Below are 20203 nucleotides of genomic sequence, written 5' to 3'. Positions count from 1 at the left end.
ATTATGTGCTTTAATTGTATGTTGGATATGCTTTATATGAACGACGTGTATCTGCCAATCTCTGCAGGACCAAGGAAAGGCAGTAAAACTGAAACAGAGAGGATGGTGAATATACCACAGTTATCTTTTCCACTGCAGATATGTGTACAGGAAGCTTTCTTTCTATGCGTTTAGGATTGATCGCTTTCCTTGCAAGAAGCCTGCCCCAATCTTTTTTTTATTATTATTTCCTTTTTAATCCTATATTTGGAAAAGTCAAATTTCAAATTCTTAAGAATCCAAGGTTAAGAGCAGCTGGGTCAATAGGTAGAAAATATATGTTGATAGGCAGTTGTAAACAGCTCGGACCTGGGCATGTTTTCTCCAATACAATTTCCACTAAATTCAAGAGCCCACGCCAGCACAGTGTCCTTGTGGCGATTTTTGAATTCTGTCTTACTAGAAAAGTGACACAGCTCAGCGTGGGAGGTCTCCCAAAAAGAAGTTCAGGTTTCTTTGAAGGTGCTCACCACTTTTGACAGTCATCATTAAATTTCCCAGCCTCGCTGGCTAACATCTAAACAATGACCGTCCAACATTCTTGCAGCTGAAATCTGCAAGTAATTTCGACAACGGACTTGTGGCCGAGGAAGTTAACACAGACAGAGATGAAGATATAATTGCTTGAGTCAGAGAGGAATTGAAACCCCAAGACAAATGGCATCTCCATTCTCTCACTCACTATTCGAATAAATTATCTGAGACCACACACTGGCTTCCAGAAATAGCACTGCAAAATATAGAAATACATTCCATTAGTTTGCGATGCACCAAGAAAGAAAGGTGATTGCCTGAAACAAATGATTATCTGACAATTTCCCCTCATTTCACCTCTCCTTTTGAGATGATCCTTTGTTTTCATGTGAGACTGTCATTTCTGTTGACTGCATTATGGACACGGCTCATAATTCCATTGCTTGGATGTGTTTTGAAATGGTTTTCTAATCACCTATGTTTATATAAATATTGTAGCAATATTTTGAACCAACTGCAGTTTCTGGATCACCTCGAGAAGCATCCTTGTGAAGAGGCAGGTTCCTAAACTTATTTGGCCTACCCCACCCCCTTTTCAGGGGGTGTGTGAAATCTAAGCCCCCCCCTCCCGCACCGGAAATCTACCTTCTTTAAGCGAACAAAGAAAGATGCAGTGACAAATTTGCGTTCTTTCATGTATCTATGTTTCTACCGACATCCTACAACATAGCAAAGGAAGATGATGTTGTAAATAAGACAGCTTGACGCTTGAAATTATACAATTATTTCTTAAAATTTGTAGCATTTGCATTACACACTGAAAATCAAGATAATGAAGGAAAATGTTGAAATAAAAATCACGAACAACATTAAAAATAATCCCAATGAGAAGGATGAGCCTGGTGCACTATCAATTTATTAATTTTTGTCAGCAGCATTCTTAAATCAGCATGATTAGCTATCTGCAGTCATTTTCTTTTTTTTAGTTAACGGATTAGTGACTGCACTGAACCCACAATCCACTAAATACGATGAAGGAAATGCAATTAAAAACTTTTGTACTATAACCTGTAATCCAGGATAACGTGCAGGTATCTGCTATTGTAGCCAGAATGCTTCTATCAGTTCTTCTTGTAAATTTGAGATTCTTCTGTGTTCATACTTAGAAAAGGGTGCCAAACCAAATCGGGTATGCTCATTTTAGTATATCTAATCAGAATGGATCACTGCCTTGTCGTGGCGAAGGGGCTTAAATAACTTAGAGAAGTTATGTTTTGACTAAACGTGATCCACCTGGAGAAGGAATTGGCAAGCCACTCCAGTATCCCTGCCAAGAAAACTCTATGGACAAAGACAACAGGCATATAAAAGTTATGACGCTGGAAGATGAGCCCCTCAGGTCAGAAGGCGTCCAACATGCTACTGAGGAAGAGCGGAGGACAAATACAAGTAGATTCAGAGCTGATGAAGTGGCTGGGCCAAAGCCGAAAGGTCGCTCAGTTGCAGATATGCCTGGAAGCGAAAGGAAAGTCCGATGCTGTAAAGAAAAATATTGCATAGGAACCTGGAATGTAAGAACCATGGATAATGGTAAGCTGGATGTGGTGAAAAATGAGATGGCAAGAATAAATATTGACATCCTGGGCATCAGTGAACTAAAATGGAAGGGAATGGGTGAATTCAGTTCGGGAGACTATCATATCTACTACTGTGGGCAAGAATCCCGTAAAAGAAATGGAGTGGCCCTCATAGTCAACAAAAGAGTGGCAAAAGCTGTAATGGGATGCAATCTCAAAAATGACAGAATGATCTCGATACGAATCCAAGGCAGACCTTTTAACATCACAGTAATCCAAGTTTATGCACCAACTACTGGTGCTGAAGAAAGTGAAATTGACCAGTTCTATGAAGACTTACAACACCTTCTAGAAATGACATCAAAGAAGGATGTTCTTCTCATTACAGGGGATTGGAATGCTAAAGTAGGGAATCAAGAGATAAAAGGAACAACTGGCAAGTTTGGCCTTGGAGTTCAAAATGAAGCAGGGCAAAGGCTAATAGAGTTCTGTCAAGAGAACAAGCTGGTCATCACAAACACTCTTTTCCAACAACACAAGAGACGACTCTACACATGGATATCACCAAATGGGCAGCATCGAAATCAGATTGATTATATTCTCTGCAGCCAAAGATGGAGAAGCTCTATACAGTCAGCAAAAACAATACCTGGAGCTGACAGTAACTCAGATCATCAGCTTCTTATAGCAAAATTCCAGCTTAAACTGAAGAAAGTAGGAAAAACCACTGGGCCAGTAAGATACAATCTAAATCAAATCCCTTATGAATACACAGTGGAAGTGAGGAACAGGTTTAAGGATTTAGATTTGGTGGACAGAATGCCTGAAGAACTATGGATGGAGGCTCGTAACATTACACAGGAGGCAGCAACGAAAACCATCCCAAGGAAAAGGAAATGCAAGAAAGCAAAATGGCTGTCCAACGAGGCCTTACAAATAGCGGAGGAGAGGAGGCAAGCAAAATGCAAGGGAGATAGGGAAAGATACAGGAAACTGAATGCAGATTTCCAAAAAATAGCAAGGAGAGACAAGAGGGTCTTCCTAAATGAGCAATGCAAAGAAATAGAGGAAAACAATAGAATGGGGAAAACCAGAGATCTGTTCAAGAAAATTGGAGATATGAAAGGAACATTTCGTACAAAGATCACCATAATAAAGGACAAAAGTGGTAAGGACCTAACAGAAGCAGAAGACATCAAGAAGAGGTGGCAGGAATACACAAAGGAATTATACCAGAAAGATATGGAGGTCTCGTACACCTCAGGTAGTGTGGTTGCTGACCTTGAGCCAGACATCTTGGAGAGTGAAGTCAAATGGGCCTTAGAAAGCATTGCTAATAACAAGGCCAGCGGAAGTGATGATATTCCAGCTGAACTATTTAAAATTTTAAAAGATGATGCTGTTAAGGTGCTACACCCAATATGCCAGCAAGTATGGAAAACTCAGCAATGGCCAGAGGATTGGAGAAGATCAGTCTACATCCCAATTCCAAAGAAGGGCAGTGCCAAAGAATGCTCCAACTACCGCACAATTGCGCTCATTTCACACGCTAGCAAGGTTATGCTTAAAATTCTACAAGGCAGGCTTAGGCAGTATGTGGACCGAGAACTCCCAGAAGTGCAAGCTGGATTTCGAAGGGGCAGAGGAACCAGAGACCAAATAGCAAACATGCGCTGGATTATGTAGAAAGCTAGAGAGTTCCAGAAAAATGTCTACTTCTGCTTCATTGACTATGCAAAAGCCTTTGACTGTGCCGACCACAGCAAACTATGGCAAGTTCTTAAAGAAATGGGAGTGCCTGATCACCTCATCTGTCTCCTGAGAAATCTCTATGTGGGACAAGAAGCTACAGTTAGAACTGGATATGGAACAACTGATTGGTTCAAAATTGGGAAAGGAGTACGACAAGGGGAAGAAATGGAGGCAGTGAGAGATTTTACTTTCTTGGGCTCCTTGATCACTGCAGATGGTGACAGCAGTCACGAAATTAAAAGACGCCTGCTTCTTGGGAGAAAAGCAATGACAAACCTAGACAGCATCTTAAAAAGCAGAGACATCACCTTGCCTACAAAGGTCCGTATAGTTAAAGCTATGGTTTTCCCAGTAGTGATGTATGGAAGTGAGAGCTGGACCATAAAGAAGGCTGATCGCTGAAGAATTGATGCTTTTGAATTATGGTGCTGGAGGAGATTCTTGAGAGTCCCATGGACTGCAAGAAGATCAAACCTATCCATTCTTCAGGAAATCAGCCCTGAGTGCTCACTGGAAGGACAGATCGTGAAGCTGAGGCTCCAATACTTTGGCCACCTCATGAGAAGAGAAGAATCCTTGGAAAATACCTTGATGTTGGGAAAGATGGAGGGCACTAGGAGAAGGGGACGACAGAGGACGAGATGGTTGGACAGTGTTCTCGAAGCTACGAACATGAGTTTGACCAAACTGCGGAAGGCAGTGCAAGACAGGAGTGCCTGGCGTGCTATGGTCCATGGGGTCACAAAGAGTCGGACACGACTAAATGACTAAACAACAACAATCAGAATGGAGAGCCTTCAAGTGCTGACAAGAGTCTTCATCATGTTTGCCATCTTGTTTGGTAAAGTCCGTTTGACTTCCAAAGCGTTCGAAAACCAAACCGCAGCTTCTGATTGGCTGCAGGAAGCATCTGCAGCCAATCAGAAGCTGTAGAAACACCGATGGTGGTTCCATTCAACTTCCAAGGTACGATTGTAACTGAAACTGATGAACTAACATTTGTTTGTCCACGGACTGTTTTCTTTTCTTCTTTTAATTTACATTTATATCCCTAATTTTCCTGTTTTTAATACTGTGTAATATTGTATTTTTATATTGATATTGTAAGCTACCCTGGGACTTTAGGGAAGGGCAGGTAATAAATTGCTGAAACACCTCATCCCTTGTTAAGAAATTCAAAAATTACCTGGGCTACGTGAAATCAGCAAAGCTAACAGCTAAAATACGGGAACCTAACGATGATTATTTTGTGGAAGAATGGGAGCCTTTTTCAGACTGTTAAAGGAAATATTATAGTATGATGAATTCCTGGGCAGGATTTGAACCAAGAGCAGAAGGAGTTGAGGATTATTGTATTATTGCCATGAAGTAAGAGAGGGAAGACAGGATGCAGCAAGGGGGAGAAATAAAAAACACCAAGGGAAATGGGTCGACCAAACAAAAGAAAGATCTGCTATTTATTGGAATGCATAGGGTCATCTAGTCCAACCCCTTGCAATGTACCGTAGGAATCATAAGATTGCTTGGTCAGCTAAAATCCCTTTGCTGCTGTTCCAGTAACAGCCATACCTTTTTAAGCAGGCCTTTGCTTGGTTCGATTGACATCCTATGCCCTTTTAAAATGTGTGTTGTTTTATGGGAAGTTGTTGTTTTAATTTTGATTATGGATCTTGTGTTTTTATATTTTGATTTTATTCTGTAAATCGCCCTGAGACCTGTGGATATAGGGCAGTATATAAATTTATTATTATTATTACCCATGCGGCTAATAGGAACTTGCCTTTGGTATAATAATAATAATAATAATAATAATAATAATAATAATAACAACAACAACAACAACAACAATACCAAAGGCAAGCTCTCCTTAGCAGCGCAGGCAAAGCCCAGAGCACCCGTCCTTGCGTCACAACAGCATCAGCGGTGCATGGTGGGATATAGTCCGGTGTGCTCCCGACCTCCCAGCCTCGAGACTACATCCCCCAGGAAGCACAGCGCGGGAGAGCCGCGCAAGCCTTGCGTCAGCGGCGCCGGCAGCCAATCGCGGCTGGGCCGACGCGAGCGACGCCCGCCGCCAATGTTGTTTTCGCTGAGTCGAGCCGCTGGTGTTGTTGCCGGTGCCGGCGCCATATTGGAAGGGACGAGGCGGCGTTTTTTTTTGGCCCCCCCTCAGCCCCCCCTGCTCGCTCGGCCGCCGCCTCAGGAATAACGGAGCCCCCCTCAGAGCGGGCCTCTTTGCCGACGCCGCCATGCTGTACCTAGAGGACTATCTCGAAAGTGAGTCTCCGCGGCGGGTGTGTGTGTGTGTAGAGGGAGGGGGGGCGCCAGGCCCGAGGGGAGGGGGGAGGAAGGAGGGAGCGCGAGGCGGAGGCTCCGCCCACCACTCCTCCCGCCCTCCGTGTCAGCTAACTCGCTCCTTCTCTCCGCCCCCCTCCCCGCCAGTGATCGAACAACTTCCCATGGACCTCCGCGACAGGTTCACCGAGATGCGCGAGATGGACCTGCAGGTGCAGAGTACGTGAGTCAGCCCCGCCCCCCCCTCGCGCGCCACGGTGGAGGAGGAGGAGCCGCTGGGTGTGAGCGACGCGCCAGGCGCCCAATAGAAAGTCGGCGAGCTCCCAAGAGCCCGCCCGCCGTGCAATGGAATTGGGGTTTTCTTCCTATCGATGCTGCACAGCGGAAATCAGCCGGGCTTTATTCCAAGGGATGGGGGTGAAAGCGATTAAAGGTTTATTGGGGGAGGAGGAGACTTATCCTGCTGAAGAGCTCCAGGATTTATAGACGGAATAATTTCCATTTCCTGGAATGATTTTTAGATTCTGCATGACCGATCCAACGTATTCTGTGTCCTGATCGTGGGACTTTCGGGTGGAGGGACTGTTACTATAAAGAGCATCACAGGGCTGTGTAGGAAGGAAAGTATGTGGCAGTAAACCACCGAGCCTCTTGGGCTTGCCGATCTTGGCAGTTCGCTCTGTCCCAGCTCCTGCCAACCCAGCAGTTCGAAAGCACGCCAGTGCAAGTAGATAAATAGGTACCACTGTGGCAGGAAGGTAAATGGCGTTTCCATGTGCTCTGGTTTCCGTCTCGGTGTTCCGTTGTGCCACTAGCAGTTTAGTCATGCTGGCCACATAACATAACCCGGAAAGCTGTCTGTGTGGACAAACTCTGGCTCCCTTGGCCTGAAGCAAGATGAGCACCACACCGCTTAGTCGCCTATGTGGTCCTTTACCTTTTACTTTCAAAACTTTAAAGGCATCCATGAATTAGATCTCTTGTCAGACGCTTACATGCACATGTAGTTTTCACGTAAGCTGCCTTTTACTTACTTCTGCTATAGAGTTGCAAACCATTGTATAATTATACAAGACAAATGAATGTACATTAATGTTCTGTGTGTTTTAAGATGCAATGGATCAGCTGGAACAAAGAGTAAATGAATTTTTTATGAATGCAAAGAAAAACAAGCCAGAATGGAGAGAAGAACAAATGACATCAATTAAAAAGGTAGGAGTAAGGTAATATCTGGACAGAAGAAATAAAACAAAAACAAAACATCCCAAACTAGCCTATTCAATCAGTTCTGGTGCTACTACAAGTCTCACACAAACAATCTAGTCAGAGCTTTTAAAAAGCTATGAATTCACAGAAGATTGTGGCTCCTGTTCTGTAAAAATGGAAAGCACAACTTGCAGTTTTTCTTCAGAGCTTTGCCTGAAAATGGACAGGTGACTTGTACGTAGTCCTAAAGAAATAAATGCAATCAGGCTTAGAATCATGTTGGTTGTACTGTTAATTTGGAATATTAGTATCAAAAGCGTTTAGTATCAAGATAGTATCAAGTATCAAGGCACCAAAAGAAATAGCTGCAAAGAAATACTCAACTGGATTTCCAGCAGTATGAATCACGGCCTTGAAAATCAGATTTGAAATGCAAAAAGTCCCAACTATGAGCAACATCCTTCCGCCTGATAGGAACTAAGCTTTTTACCAAGTCAGACCATTGATCCATCTAGCTCAGTATTGTCTGCACTGACTGGCAGCAGCAGCTCTACAGGATTGCAGGCAGGAGAGATTCTCAGCCTTACCTGGAGGTGCCAGGGATAGAACCTGTGACCTTCTGCATGGAAAGCAGACGCTCTTAACAACTGAGCTATGGCCCTTCCTCTAAATGTCTCAGTCTTCAAGGACAATGAGCATTGAGCTGTCTCACCTCTCCCCCTCCCCCCCCCAAAAGAAAAACCCTCTGGTCCCGAGGTATGGCTATTATTTTTGATACACATAAAATACTTTTAAACTTCCATTCTGATGTTTTTGTATTCTGGGGAAATACTGGTATTGTACTGTATATTGAATTTCTCTCCCATTTTTCAAAATAGGGGAATGTGGTGAGCTAAAGAGTAATATTAAACCATAAAATAAAATAATGTTCTCAACTGTCATTTTGATAACTCAGTATTCAGCAACATTGTTAAATCATAAACGTACAAATGTTTGGCCAAATGGCCAAAACACTCTCCTGCATTTCATTTATCCACCTATCTTGAAACTGATTTTTCAAGAACTTGTGAACTTTGTTTATCTTCAGAGTTCTTTATTTTCCTATATTATTGGTCATCCAAGTTTATTATTATTTTGTAGTACTAAAAATGATTTCTCACAGTATTTTACTTTTATTATTTTCCCCCAAACAGGATTACTATAAAGCCCTAGAAGACGCAGATGAAAAAGTACAGCTGGCCAATCAGATTTATGACTTAGTAAGTAAAATGACTAACTTAGCTACTGGACTTTTAATTTGCAGACTTTTAAAACTTTAACACTCATTCTTCTTATAACATTTTTGTATGTGTGCATATTTATAACTCTGCAACACTTTTAAAATGTGTTTGGGGAGTTATTGGGTTGTTTTTATTTTGATTGTGTATTTTTTGTTTTTATGTTGTGATCATATCCTGTGTACTGCCCTGAGACCTGTGGGTATGGGGTGGTATACAAACAATACAGTCATACCTTGGATCCCGAATGTCTTGCGAATCTTAACATTTTGGCTCCCAAATGCCCCAAACCCGGAAGTGAGTGTTCCGGTTTGCAAACGTTCTTTGGAACCCGAATGTCTGACACAGCTTCTGCAGCTTCCGATTGGCTCCGGGAGCTCCCTGCACCCATTCAGAAGCTGCGCCTTGGTTTTCAAACATTTTGGAAGTTGAATGGACTTCTGAAACAGATTCCGTTCGACTTCCAAGGTACCACTGTAACACATTTTTCTGCTTATAGCATATATATATATACAACCTTGGGCTAACTGGCTTGTATGTACACTTGAACGTTTTAAGGGCTGAAATGATAAAATTATTACATGCAAAAGCAGTTTCATATACTAATCCATGAAGGCATTGCAGAGCAATCTTAAGTGGAGCTGGGAAGGAGTGGAATGGCAGATGCACCAGTGCAAATCATGACATCTCATGCTAGCCAGGGCAGGAAGTGGTTGGAGAGTGGTCTTCCTTTTCTCTGTACCAGCTGCAGGCTGAAATAGCTGAGGGGCCTGATAATTAGGTCCAGGGCACCTGCAGAATTTTGAATCCAGTGGCCCTAAAGCAGGCATATCCAAACTTCGGCCCTCCATATGTTTTGGACTACAATTCCCTGACCACTGGTCCTGTTAGCTGGGGATCATGGGAGTTGTAGGCCAAAACATCTGGAGGGCCGCAGGTTGGGGGTGCCTGCTCTAAAGCCACCAGTGCCCTGCCCCTAAAATGCCCCACGTTAGTACTTTCTGCTTGCTACAGCTAGCTGAATAATTGCTGGCGGTAGTTTTCTGCTCCCTGGAATGCAGCTGGGGCGTTGGTTGCGGCACAGCCCCTCTAGCAGAAGTTGGTAGAGAGACACCTCACCGTCCTAAACTGCGTCCTCCCCCCCCCCCCCGGTCAGTGTTGTGTGATTAGGATTGCACTCTTAGTACTGTGGCACAAGCGTTCCTTCACCACCTGTCAGCTGATGGCATTAGAGCTGAAGCTTGCTTTCGGCAAACATCTGGTACATAAGGAAGTTACCCATGGGAAACTCCCTTGTGTACCCAGTCTAGAAGGCTTTGGGTTTACCAGTTTTCCTTTGCCAGTGCACAGTCCAGAGCACACTTGAATCTCCTGATTGTGCATTGCAAGAGGGGATGGTAGCTGTTGTTTGTAAAACCAGTTCAAAATTTTCTTGGGGTGTGGAGCTACCATATTTACGCAAATCTAATGTGCCATTGAATCTAATGCACACCTCAATTTTCAAAACCTTGAAACCAAAAAAGTATTTGCTGGAGAATGTAAATGTGGCATTAAATCTAATGCACACCCTAATTTTTGTGACGTAATTTGGCCAAAAAAGGTGAGCATTACATTTGAATAAATGCGGTAGGTAGAACGCTACTTATGTAGGGTTTTAATTCCAGCTATATCTTGGAGGCATTTGGGTGCAACATATACTAGAAGGTTTCTGTAGCACAGTGCTCCGAAGGCTTTACACTATCTTACTTTATATTTTTTGTTACTGTACCAGTAATAGGAAAAGGCTTTTGACATGTACATGAATGATTAAATTTTCTCAGCACAACAATCTTGATACACATTCACACAAAAGGAAGGTCCATTGAATTAAATAGCTTACTGTTCAATAGTTTTTCTCAGTATACAGTATACACTTAACTTTAGAGTAAGCCTCACTGAACTCAACAAGACTGATTTCTGATTAGACCTGTGTAGGATTTCATTGCTAGAGGTTTTTTCAGCTTAATGTTTTCATGTCCAGGGACCTTTTATAGAGATTCTTATTTGTGGTTTTAAAAATATAATACAGTATTGGTGTTTGCCACACTTCATATTATTTTTTTGATTGTGTGAAGTAATAAACTGGATGAAAAATAGCCTGACATCTAAAAAAACATATGTTCTTAAATCAGGTAGACCGCCACTTGAGAAAATTGGACCAGGAATTAGCAAAATTTAAAATGGAACTTGAGGCGGATAACGCTGGGATTACAGAAATATTGGAAAGGCGTAAGTATGCCTGCTGGCCTTCTCCAGTCATTATAATTTTGCCAGCATATAACATCACACTCTGTTGCTACTGTAGCAATAAAGGGTTTCCTTTTGTTTCTCACTTGTCAAAATGAATCATAACTAATAAAACTGGCTCATTTTTTTTTCTTTGGGCCCCGTCACAATAACATGAGCAAGAGGAGAATCTATGTTCTAATAGATGCTATATGCTGCTTTTTAGTTTATTTCTTGAACGTTTCACAGGATACCCATTTGAAGCTTCATTGCAAGCCATCTTTAAAGTTTTATCTTATCCATGTGCATCAAGAATTAAAATAGTCTTGGGTCCTGAAGAAAGTCTTATCTGTTGCTTCTCTGTGCATTCATACTGGTAGGACAGAGTGTAAAAACCTCAGGCTTTGGAGCCATATGTGGCTCTCCCTCTCCCTCTGCACAGGTCACACCCCTCACCAGTCCTGCTCCGTGATCTTCTTGAGTGTTTCTCCTGATGTGTCCTTGAACTGTGATCGTTCCCTTGCTTGCCTGGATTGAAAGAAGCGTGTGTGACCCTTTGTGTGGCTGGAATGTTGTACAGATGTAAAGTGTCACATCTGTTGCTCCACCACTTTTGCCTCTATGTCGCAGTCCACCAATGGCAGGCAGCACCCGGAAGGAATGTGGATTTTGGACCTGAAAAGCCCTTGTGATAGGGTTGTTCTCTTCAGAACTCAAGAGGCTATTGGCTTTATTATGGCAAACCAGGATAGAAAACAAAAACCTCTCAGGTCAATTTCATAGCACTAGCTTCTTCTGATGAAAATGCAATGTGCAGTATTCTAAGGGTGGTGTCAAATAACGAAACTTTCAAAGTTGTCATAACTATATTTCATTCTTAAATACTCTTTCTAATAGGTTCTTTGGAACTGGATACACCATCGCAGCCACTGAACAATCATCACGCTCATTCACACACCCCAGTAGAAAGTAAGTTGAACGTTGCAACCTTTGCTTTTGATTTGGTGTGAGGAAAACCAGTACTACAGGCAGAAAATCAGCAGGTTGTGCTTTTCAAGTATAGAAATATAATATGGAGAAAGCTTTGCTATGACTGATCTCTCTCAAATTTTTGTATTATGTCATGTGCACCCACAGCATTCTCACAAAATTCAACATGTGCTCAATGGTCCAAAAGGTTTGGCATCCCATATTTGTGGGAAAGAGCTTCTGGACTGAAATGTGATGATGCTTGTCATGATTTGTGTGTGTTTGGTTTTTTCCTTCTGTAGTGATAAGCCCTTTGCACAAAACGTCAAGTTTGACTTTTGGATTAATAGAGTATGTTTTGTTTGTTCGTATAGAACGGAAGCATAATCCTTCATCTCACCACGCAGCGGCAGATCATGTCCCCGAAAAGAAGTTTAAGTCTGAAGCTCTTCTGTCAACTCTCACTTCAGATGCCTCTAAAGAAAATACACCAGGTAATTACAATGTCAGGTGTAAGTGAAGTTTTAAGCATACAAATGGAGGATATTCTCTTTCCTGACCTATTAATGGGATTGGTCCCACCAGCTGTTTTTCAGAGAGGCAGGTACAATCTATTTTTAAACGGCTGTGGATGTAAGACTCCTTTATGTGGATCCCTAATAAAAATTTTACTGGGGGAGGACAGAAGCAAAGGACAAGGAATTTATCCCTCCTTTAATCTTGCCACCCATGTTTGCAACAGCAGCTTTTAGTACTTGTGATGGTGTTTCTTTGTTTTTGCAGGGGGGAGGGAATCACTCACCTTTCCCCCAACCTTGTAATGGGCTCAGAGGATGGAAGTGGCAAGATTCATTCAGTCTCCAATTGTAAATACTTCCTCCTTGTATCCTGCCCATCTCAGGAGTGGTGAGGGCAATAAATTTAGCTGAGAGAGTTTACTGTGGAGAAGAACTACTTTTGGAAGGTGGTGGTGGGGGGATTTGGACCCTGTGTTCCCACTCCTTCATCCACCACTTCTCAGTTATTTATTCTTATTCACTACCTTCTCCCATTATCTACTTTCCTCACCCATCCTTCCATTGCCTTTTCCCATCCTCTAGGCCACATTTACCAGCTTCGCACACCTGTCAGCTTTGCCCACCAGGGTGGGGGAGATAAAGATCTGTCTCTCTTGCCATAAAAGGTTCCCCACCGCTGGATTTTTTTTAAAAAAAAAACACCAAACAACCAGAAGAGGACGGTCCCACAAAAGGGCAGGGTGGAGTGGTGTGTTTTCAGCATTTAATGGAAACCGTATAACGAAGATACCAGGTGCACCTTTTCAGGAGAAAGTTCCATAGAAGTTCCACTTCTGATCTTGTAACACCGAAGAGGTAGAGATGGAGGCAGTCTTTAGATATTTGGGGCCCAAGTTGGTTAAGGCTTTTTATACATTAGCCCTGGGGCAAGAGAGCAAACAAAGATTGGAACGTCTGAAGAGTAGAGCAGTGGCAAGTTGTTTTTACAGAACATTATATCCTGCTAGTCTTTTTGTCCATTAACAAAGTGGCTGACTTTCATTGGTAGACACAGCTGATTTTCAGCTTTCTGAAATTTAAATCTACTTTTAGTTTTCACTTTGGACTATATAAATATGTTCCCTTTGTTCATCAAGGGTGTCGAAACAGTAATTCATCATCCTCATCCAACAGTGCATATAATGCAAATTCTTCCCAGCCATTGGCATCGTATAACCTGGGCTCATTATCTTCAGGAGCTGGAGCTGGTGCTATTACCATGGCAGCAGCTCAGGCAGTGCAAGCCACAGCACAGGTAAGGAATTTAAAATGCATTGTTTAAAGTACCTGCAGTCTGAATTGGACAACTTTTATTTAGTTTAGATTGTTATCGGGGGTCTAAAATCCATAGATTTTCAGTGATGTTGCATCCTGTAAACTGAATTTTTATGGCACTAGTTTATACAGAAAAGGAGGCAGTTGTAGTGCATTCTAAAAACTCTTCCCAGCATATTGAACTTGCATGTTTAATAAGGTTTGCAGTGTGCTCCTGTGACCTGTACAGAAGTATGCTCTGCTAAGTTCAGTAGGACTTCCTCCAAGTAAATGCTTTAGAATTGCAGCATTCAGCCTCAGGTCTGTGCACACTTACCTAAGTGTAAGTTACATTGAAATAGGATGTAAGAAAATACCCAGCTTGGTTTCTTAGAGCATGTGGGTAATTATGATCAAGCCATAATTTCTTGTAAGTGTTGGAAATGCGAGTCTACTCTTTTAAATGCCATGCCACAGATAGTTCAAAGCATGCTTTAAATGTTTACTAGCAACAGCATAATATATTAACATGGCTGCTTTTCTTTTAGATGAAGGAAGGAAGGAGAACGTCTAGCCTAAAAGCGAGTTATGAAGCCTTTAAGAACAATGACTTCCAACTTGGAAGAGAATTTTCATTATCCAGGGATACCGCTGGGTACTCATCTTCCGCTTTGGCATCTACATTATCTCAGACTTTGAGTTCATCAACCACGGATTCACGGAGTGGTCGGAAAAGCAAGTAGGTTCAGTTAAGAATTTGGAGAAACTATTACTCTGTTATTAGTAGCATTCACAGTTTCTAATGGAAACTCAGAATTTTGAACTGGTGATCTCATTTTGTTTCATTCCCTGATCCTTTGGGATGATAAACTCTACATTAAAAAAGTTTAAATGTATGCCCTCATGCTTTTATGCACAGATGTCATCATACATAAACAACAGTCTAATTTTTAAAAGGTTCTTCGTAACCTAAGATCTGTACTAAGGATAGAAGTATGCATAATTACCCAGGTGATAGTCTCTTCCTTTTCCTTCCTTATGTCAGTTGACCCAGCCACTTCTTTGTCTCTTTTTGACTCTTATTGAAGGGTGGCTGCTCACTCTTGAACGCTATGAGAAATGCTAAATCAAAAATATATAAATGTAGCTATCCACACTTTGATTTATAGAACTTACAAACACAGGATAAAAGCTCCATAGAAAAGCAACAAGGTCTGGAATAATACTGAGGTCCCATTGTGGTTATGAAATGTGAGTTCTGTGCATAAACCATCAGTACGGTTGAAACAGTGAAAGGAAGAACATAATGAGCCAGTGCAGAAAAAGCATGTCTACTCCTTAATTAAGTGAAATAATGTAATGCTAAAGTTGTTGCCTTCTTCAGGGCAGGAACACTTGCTTATACCATTTTTAATCTCAAAAATCCTCATTATATTTTGTCAATTTAAGGGGTTCTTTTTTAAAGAAAATGTTTACATCATATATAGATTATTGTCCAACAGCTTAACTATGAACTTTTGCTGTAGTGTCTTTTTCGTTTCAAATTACACACACAACTTGATGGAAAGTAAAGGGAGAACACACTGGATATGTCTTTATTTTTCAGAAACAACAACAAATCTTCAAATCAACAATCATCGTCATCTTCCTCGTCTTCCTCCTTGTCATCTTGTTCCTCATCCTCGGCTCTAGCACAGGAACTGTCTCAACAGACAGCAGCAATACCAGAGTCCGAATCTAATAGCCAAGTTGATTGGACCTATGATCCAAATGAGCCACGTTACTGCATTTGTAATCAGGTATATTTTGTTAAAATATGATATTATGCAGAATACCTGGTAGAAAGTTTCAGTTTTTATAGGATGGTTTAGTTGGCTCGTTGATCTTGGTTCATTTACTGAGAATAGACCACATCTTGTAGCTGATACCAAGAGAAAAACTATTCAACTTTCAATTATTGCACTTTAAAGACAATATAGTGCTTTAGAATGCATGTTATAATGGCTGGTCTGTAAAGCTAGACAGTCGTGATCAAAATCTGTTGATATATGCAGAATGCTAAGTTTTGTTTTAAATCAACTTATTTTCACAGTATTGTGGCTTCAATTAAAATTGTGGAAAATGCATGGATACTGCTAAGATACCTTAAGGCTTTAGATTGGAGTTCTCAACACTGATTTCTGCCCCGGGTTTCTCTTTCTGTTACTCATGATTCCTAGCCACTTCCTTATAACTTGGTGCATCTGCAGCATTAGATGTTGCATTATTTGTTTCCTCCTTCCCATTCAATGTCCCAGTACCTGCAACTTTTTCATTTAAAAGTGTGCCATGCACAAAACACTGTGTAAATTTATATAGCATTTCTGACCATGAAACTTTGCTTTTGTCACTGCAGCATTTGTATAGTGAGGAAGCCTTGACATTTCCTTTTCCACATAATAACATCCAGAGGTCAATATTTATGAGGAATGTTAAAGCATTTTCTTTGGAACTGATAACATTTATAAAATGGTTACAAAATCTTAGCAGTGTACAAATATTGAAAATGAAAGAGAGGCCCAGCTTCAATGAGACAAGAATTAAGGGTGGGATAGCACTGGGCGATATATCAATATATCGCCCAAGGCTGGTATGTGGGGGGAGACCACGATGACAGCTTCACTCAGCGGTATATCACCAGTGAAACCGTCACCACTCTTGAGTCCCTCTGCCTCCAGCGTGCTGAGGGAGAAACAAACTAGCCAGGAGTGGCAGCGGTATGCTGCTGGTGAAACCGCTATTGCACTCTCCCCCAGCAGAGGGAGAATCAAGCTGAATTGGCGAGGTGCTGATACAGCTTGTACCTCCCTCGCCTTCTTTAAACCGCTTGGCCAAGGAACATGCTGCTGTCCTCCCCTCAGCAAAGCAGTTTTATGGAGCCTCCGGCACGGCACCGGCTCACAGGAGCCAGCTTTGGGATGGTGGCTCCGTTAAAGTGCTCCCCCCAAGCTGAGAGAGCCCCACCTCCTCTCCTGCTTGCACTCGAGTAGGAATGGGATCGAGGCTGCAGCCTTGCTTGGCCACCGCCTGGCTGCCTTTGTCTGGGATGGTGTGCTGCACCTTTCCTCCCAGAAAGGCAGCTAGGCGGTGTAGGGGCTATTGGATGCCTAACAGCCTGCATGTGCTACGGCTGCCTGGTCCGTCTTCAAGGAGTAGGGGGGCGAGCAGGTAAGGTAGCTCACCCATCCCCCATGCCAGCGAAGGCGGATGCAGCCTGGCCAAGGAGCCCCAAGGTCCTTGCTGCTCAAAAGCAAGTGGTAGGGGCACCAAGCTCTCCTGCCCCCAGCAGAGCCTGGCCAAGGAGCCCCGGGTCCCTTGCTGGGTGTGCAAGCGGTGAAAGCACCTCAGCTCCCATGGTGAGAGCTTGCAGCAGTTTTACCCGGCACCTCGCCGGCTGGGGCCAATGTAGTTTTTTTTTACAACATTGCAGTTTATCGCCAAACTGCAATGTTTGGCTGGTGATGCACCAAAATGTTGAAAACCCAACATTGCCCAGCCCTAGTGGGGAAGGGAAGAGAGAAATAGAGCGGCAAAGGCATTACTTTTTTTAAAAAAAATAAATCTTGACAGTCTTAACGTTTTAAAAAGTCTAAACGTAATGGAAGACAATTTAATGCTTTTAGAACAACTACTTAATTTGGGGGATAGTGATGCAGAACTGCTTCAGGTAATGACTCGGGTAATGGAGTCAGCTGTTTAAACTTGATTATTACTGTTGCTTTACTATTCAGTCATTCTTTTATTTGCACTGAGCTCTTCAGTATTGATCTCTCTTGGTGACTTGCTTGTGGGAAAAGGAAGAGTGTAGTTACTACCCCTTTCCTGAACGTCAGGTTTACTCTGTAGTAATGTAGTCCAGCTTAGATCATCCTTTGGATTAGGTCACAGAAGGGTCCTCTGCTGAGAGCAAACCACCCTGAAATCAGGACTGTTTGTACATACACTGTTCAATGCTAATTTCACCTAAGGCGGGTGAGCACAGCCATGCTTACAGATTAGGTTTTTTTTAGATTTTCACCTGAAAACACACAATACAAATTTTCAGTTAAAATGAAACGCAGATATTCTAGATAGAATGTTCAAGCTGTGAAAATAATGAAATCCCTATGCTTCAAAGTATATATTTTTTATAAAGATCATGTCGTCCTAATCTTTTGTAAAAAAATAAAAAATAAAATTGTATTTATCCAGGCATTTAATGAAATGATTGCCAAAACAAGTGTAAAACTGATGCCTTACTTGCATTTGATCAACTAGTAAATCACACCCTTCTTGGATGTCTAAGGGAGTCTAAAATAATGCAAGAATGGAAAAGCGAATGCATAACATGAATGTTTCAAACGTGTACAAGTTTGGCATAATATTCCATTTAGGGCCTTGCAACAATTACTCTGATGCGAAAAATAATCTGGTCATGGAATACATTAATGCTTTCTTAATTTGTGTATATTGTATTCTCTCATAGGTGTCCTATGGTGAAATGGTGGGCTGTGATAACCAGGATGTAAGTATGGAAACGTTTAAAAAAGGGTGCAAGAGCTATTATTTGCATATTCACAGACAACCCTCTTCCCCCCCCCTTTCCCCCAGAACTAGACCCAGCCATGCAGTTTTCCATTTAAAAGCAGAATTTTAAGCCATGTTCCAAAGGAAGATTACACATGTGCATGAACACCAAGGCATTACTCTTTCCCGCAGCAGCTCTTCATGGTGTAGCTGAGGATAGATAGTTGCTGAGGATAGATAGTATGGGGACTGGTTTTAGACAGGGAACTGCTAGTTTAGTATGTACATTTGAAGCTAACCAAAAGAGGGCAGGTAGTTTTTGCTTCTGTACTTTTCCAAACACTTCCAAATAACAGGTATTAAAACCAGTAATCCGGTTTTCTTTCTGTACAAGAAAGCAAAGCTACCAATATCTGCCTAAATCTATATCGTGTCAAAAGAGCCTGTTTGGTGTTTTGTCGTGTCCGCTTTTAGGAACCAATCGGTATGTCTTTCTGATTGCCTTACAGTGCCCTATCGAGTGGTTCCATTATGGCTGCGTCGGATTGACAGAAGCACCAAAGGGGAAATGGTATTGCCCACAGTGTACTGCTGCAATGAAGAGAAGAGGCAATAGGCACAAATAAATGTCTTGCTTGCTTCGCTTCAATTAAAAATACGTGCTTCGCTGCGGGAAAGGGGGAGGGAAATGCTTCTTTGGAACCAGTCAAAGGAGGATGGATCTTGCTGTCATAAAATGTCGACTTCTTAATTTTGCTAGTTGTGTTTTAATATTGTACTTAAATTATTTATGCACCACGGTTGTGCTATAAATACTTTTTCCAGTTAGCCATGGATTTTGTTCCAGTGGCAGACATATGCAGACATTTGTACTCTCTTAACCATTTTCTCTTAAGTGGTGGGCATTCTGTGACAATTCAGCCTTCAAATAATTCCAGCAAATTTAAGATTTTGAATGGTTTTATATTTAGCTGGCATTCTACTGCATGTACTGTACTCGAGAGCTGTTAATGTGGGATTTTGTGTATATAAGTGTTGCAGAAAGAACATTAGGAGAATGGATTTTTTTCCAGATGCCTTTATAGCTTTGTTTCTTGTTGAAACTTAATTCAGCAGGCTGAAGAAAATGGTTCTTGTATACACTGGGCTGGTGTCCTCTAGAGTACTTGGTAAATAAAAACAGACTCTTGTACACTTTAAAACAAAAATTGTACCACTAGTCTTTATATGTTTTGGGGCCATTCAGGGCACATTTCATTAAAAAAGGGTGTTAAAGTGATAAACCTTTTATACCAAATGTGTTTATTTTTTTGTGCAAGTGATCCTTTAAATTGAAACTGTATTAGGTGTTAAAATTAAAAGGGGGAAAAAATCAAACGCTAGTATTAATGCTTGGCATACTTTATCAGAAAAGTACAGTAAAACATTTCATGGAGGCTTTCATAATATGCTGTCTGACTGGAGGATTTTAAATAGTTTTTATTTTTTAAGAAAATATATAAATAAAAGGTTTCCATCTCTGACATACTAAGTACTATGCCTGTTGTGTTGTTGTTTTCACTGCCGGAAGTTACTCGTTTAATAATACCAGGTGGATTTAAGCAGAAAATGTAAAAATAAAAGTAGTCCCATACAACTGAAATGTGATGCATTGCAATTACTCTTAAGAGATGCACACCTATATTTAAATGAAAATGCGTTGCATATTTCAAGATCATGTTGGACTGTGCTCAACTCACACTTAAGACATGGCAGGAATAATGTTATGCAAAACTCATTCAACCTGCCTTGAAGAGTTTTAATATTAGGGTGACATCTTCTGGCTTGCACAAGAGAAATCCACTTGTGCCACAGTTCCTCCTTTCCCTCTGCACCCCTCCTGTAGATCTCCAAAATCTGTTTTGGAGTTCCTCACCCCTCCAAAGCAGAACTAGGGGCATGTGAGGGCCTGCAGGGGTGAGAAGGGGGGGGGAGAGAAAATTGTTACATGCAC

General features: G+C 41.7%; 1 protein-coding gene across 4 annotated transcripts in view; it reads left to right on the top strand.

Moving 5' to 3' along the window:
• Nucleotides 1-19733, top strand: part of ING3 (inhibitor of growth family member 3) — a 29372-nt gene extending 9639 nt beyond the window's left edge. The window contains exons 1-12 of one of the 4 annotated variants that reach the window (XM_035127710.2): nt 5934-6119; nt 6285-6356; nt 7249-7349; nt 8537-8602; nt 10792-10888; nt 11783-11854; nt 12229-12348; nt 13509-13666; nt 14214-14404; nt 15272-15464; nt 18170-18208; nt 18720-19733. In XM_035127710.2, the coding sequence (XP_034983601.1) occupies nt 6092-6119; nt 6285-6356; nt 7249-7349; nt 8537-8602; nt 10792-10888; nt 11783-11854; nt 12229-12348; nt 13509-13666; nt 14214-14404; nt 15272-15464; nt 18170-18208; nt 18720-18836 (1254 nt within the window). In that variant the 5' untranslated portion in view covers nt 5934-6091 and the 3' untranslated portion in view covers nt 18837-19733. Of the gene's footprint in view, nt 1-5933; nt 6120-6284; nt 6361-7248; nt 7350-8536; nt 8603-10791; nt 10889-11782; nt 11855-12228; nt 12349-13508; nt 13667-14213; nt 14405-15271; nt 15465-18169; nt 18209-18719 lie in introns of those variants that run through there. The other 3 variants (XM_035127713.2, XM_035127714.2, XM_035127711.2) reach the window with 3 other exon arrangements.
• The last annotated feature ends 470 nt before the right edge of the window (nt 19734-20203 follow it).

The sequence above is a fragment of the Zootoca vivipara genome, chromosome 10, assembly GCF_963506605.1.
Source record: "Zootoca vivipara chromosome 10, rZooViv1.1, whole genome shotgun sequence".
In the NCBI taxonomy this organism is placed as follows: Eukaryota; Metazoa; Chordata; class Lepidosauria; order Squamata; family Lacertidae; genus Zootoca; species Zootoca vivipara.
This window is presented reverse-complemented; position numbering and strand designations above follow the sequence as displayed.